The 3,497-nt window shown below is 33.7% G+C and overlaps 1 protein-coding gene across 1 annotated transcript in view; it reads right to left on the bottom strand.

Annotated features, from left to right (window-relative positions):
* Window positions 1-330: 330 nt before the first annotated feature.
* Window positions 331-3,497, bottom strand: part of LOC117178094 (acyl-CoA Delta(11) desaturase-like) — a 22,102-nt gene continuing 18,935 nt past the window's right edge. Inside the window, exons 4-6 of the mRNA XM_033369334.1 lie at window positions 1,667-1,872; window positions 1,024-1,206; window positions 331-727 (exon numbers count right to left, since the gene is read on the bottom strand). Coding sequence (XP_033225225.1) covers window positions 451-727; window positions 1,024-1,206; window positions 1,667-1,872 — 666 coding nt within the window. The 3' untranslated portion in view covers window positions 331-450. The remainder of the gene's footprint in view (window positions 728-1,023; window positions 1,207-1,666; window positions 1,873-3,497) is intronic.

The following is a 3,497-nucleotide window of genomic DNA, read 5'->3' as shown; positions in this document are numbered from 1 at the left end:
ATATTTTATTTTTAATGTTCCGGAAATTATATGAAACTATGTTCAGTTATCGCTTATATCCGCTATTTTTGAATTACATAGTTCAATAAACTATATAAACCTTATTTTTTGCATGAAGTATTAAAATTTGTACATATTGCAAACATAATGATGAAACAAAATACGGGAAAATAACAGTTTACGCAATTTGAAATACTAATATACCTTTCCTTTAAACTCCTTTTTATTGAAATAAAGTTAGTCTAGTATCCGAAGAGGACTTTGACCATTAGGCGAGCAGGCCGATAAACTACCGAAAGGTTCCTCAGGTAAATTCGTCTATTCGACTTATAATAGTCAATTTTTTATTTATTCATTAATAATCAATTTCAAGCTACAATATATTCTTAAATAATAAGATATTAAATCTTGTGAATTCAGCATGTTTAACAGAATTAGTAAAAAATTGAACTATTTAGAAAAGAAACGAAGTTTAGGTTTCTCATTTGAATAAGAACGGTCTCCCCTTTTATCCATCACTGCCCTAATTAATTCTTTAGAAGGCTGCTTTAAATCATAAGCCCAGCCGATTTTTGCAAACAGGTGAATTAATGGTGTTATGAAGTATAGCCCATATTTTCCAAATTCTGCCCCCTTGTAGTCGCTTGGGAAAGCGTGATGGTAGTTATGCCAGCCCTCACCGAATGTTACTACAGCTACGAAAGTATTTTCTGTTGGAGCTATTTTCCTAAAAGAATAATGGGTAAAGAAATTTTAATCATTTTAACCTTTCTTTGAACTTGGTCCGATCGGGCAGGTGAAAAAACCAGGCCAGCACTAGTAAAGGAATTTCCTAAACTTTTCAAACTTTTGTTTTCCTTATAAATTCCTTAATGGCCCATATCCCGCAGACATGAATCTATGGCTTGACCTTGATTTAGACGTAGATCTTAAATGCAGGGCAGACCAGTTTTTTTCACCCAGCTTCTTTGACCAGTGTTTTTGGGGAAATGTGCTCTCTATATATTACAGTTATATTCTTACTTGTCGTATGGCCTCGTACCCCACATATGAGCAAAACTATTGACGCTAAATGTGCCATTCAATACAAAGACGAAGCGACCTAATTGGGCTGAGAAACTATAATACCAATCTTCGTTCCATAGATATACTGGTATAATTGTTGGAATTATAAAGCAACAAATTATTTTGAGAGGTAGAAAATACCTGTTAAAAATGATTATATTATTACTTTTATTTATAAGTTACTTATATTTGATAGAAATGTTCTTTTCAAGAGCTGAGCAACATGGAAAAATGTCAACTATTTCTTAAAGTACATATGCATAGTTTAAGGAAATATATTTATCGCAAAATGTTTTCACTTCTTTCATCATTACTTGAAGAAAAAACGTTCATGGTTCAATATTTATAAGTCTAAAAATCGACACATTTGGTAATGATTTTATTCTTAAAAACTATTTTTCATTGTCATATACAAATTACAAATTGAACATAATTATTTTATCAAACTTGCAATAATGAAGAATTATTCTGATAATCATAAAGATTTATTTAAGTTTTTCTTCTAGACGGTTTTTGAAATATCAAGAATAATGTATATTTCTAGTTTAAAGTTTATTCGAATAATATTTTATCAAAACGTGTATATTATTAAAATTCATACTTTTCACCAAAGGCTACGACTGGATCCGAGACAATGTCACTCATATCGACTTGTCGTCCACGTCTAATAACTTCCGGATGCTTCTTCATCATCAGCCAACCAAAATGTGAAAAGAAAAATCCACGACTACTGTCATGAGGATCTGCTTCTGTCTCTGAATATTTATGGTGGACGCGATGATCTCTCACCCAATCATATAATGAATTCTGATCAATTAAAACTACAATTATTCACAATTTTATAATAATTTAGCAAAAGAATTAGAACGTTGCAAATGCGAATAAAAATCATTTATACATGAAAGAATGTTTAATTTAAAGGCCACGAGAAACTGGTGAATTTACATATGAAGCATCTAAAATTCAAAATTTTATCATTGGAATCCCCTTATTTCTACCGCCTTCGTACCAATAGTCACTGGACATTCAGTTCATACAAAAATATTGTTAGACAATAAACGTATTTAATTAATATATAAAACTGTCCGCGCAAAAAAAAACCTAATGCTCGAAAATTTGAATATTAGTATAATGTCATTAATCGATCGTTTTCAGTTGCCCCTTTTTTACAAAAATCAGAATTTTTTAAAATATCAACCCTTTTTTGTTATTAGGCCAAAAACATAGGTATCGTAAGCGCACTTTAAGCTGGACCGACAGGCCGACAAAAAGTTTTCTGTACAGTTTTCTGGTCATAGTGAAATGGTTTAGAATCTGTCGATTCAGCAGTTTCGAGGGTTCGAATCTTCAGAGTTGTGCGAATTTATAAATAAATATCAATTTAGTCGCAAAAATAAATTTTTTTTCTGCACAGATTTCTATGCAGGAAGTTTTCTAATATCCTGTGTCATTTCATACATGGAAATTATTCCTGTATACAGGTTTCCATATAAGAACCTCTAAAGTACCTGGGTACGCTGTCATGTCCTTGAATGCGAGGCTTCACAAGGAGGAACGAGCCCGTTCCTTTACTGTTCGTGGGAACAATACTGACACCAAGAAACCGTCGAAAATTTGTAGATGCTGTTCAAAAAGATTGAACGCGCAGAGAACCCGACAATAGATCAGCAACCAAAACCTATCACCTTAGAGGACAAGAAGAAAAATTGACATGCAGGTTCCTCCTAAGCACCAAGATCTGGCTGAAATGAATATCTCCCTTCGTGCGGATATCATGTAGCAGTCCGACGTCTGGACCATCAATTATTCAGTTTATGGTGCTGCGAGAGTTTTAACTAATTCAAATCGAAGGCTGAACCCGGCGATGGATCAAAAGACTAAAAGACGTTTACATCAACTCACCAGGAAGATTGGATCGGCAAGAGAGAATGCGTCCCGTGTTCAGTGTGTGAGTGACTCCATTTATATGGTAGTCTATTCACGGAAAGGGATCCAAAGTTCTACAAAGAACTGAGAACATAATCCCACACTGAACAAGTCAAAGCTGCTGACAATGAAATAGTATAATATTGTTAAAAAAGTACGGGTGTTATCTAAAGCAAGAAGAAGAATACAGATAAGGACAAAATGGGTCAGGGAGAATTAACAGATAGACTTTTTGGAAAGGTGCATACACAATTCTGAAAACATTGGGGTTACCAGGGGTGCTAGTTGAACTTTGCGGGTCTTTTTCAATAAAGAAAACACTTAATCCTGAAGGGAATCTCAAAAAAAATGTTAGCCAAAGTATTTACCATTGGATTTTACACATTTTGTCCATCTTTTAGGCTAATCTGGAATGGAAGCTTCTAATGTGTCCCCTAAGGGTTTACATTTTTCTTACACCTTCTCTATTCCTTTACACACCCTCCACACACTTACTTGGTGGTGGA

This window comes from Belonocnema kinseyi, chromosome 8 (assembly GCF_010883055.1).
Source record: "Belonocnema kinseyi isolate 2016_QV_RU_SX_M_011 chromosome 8, B_treatae_v1, whole genome shotgun sequence".
Classification (NCBI taxonomy): domain Eukaryota; kingdom Metazoa; phylum Arthropoda; class Insecta; order Hymenoptera; family Cynipidae; genus Belonocnema; species Belonocnema kinseyi.
The sequence above is the reverse complement of the archived record's forward strand: the minus strand, read 5'-3'. Positions and strand labels throughout refer to the sequence as shown.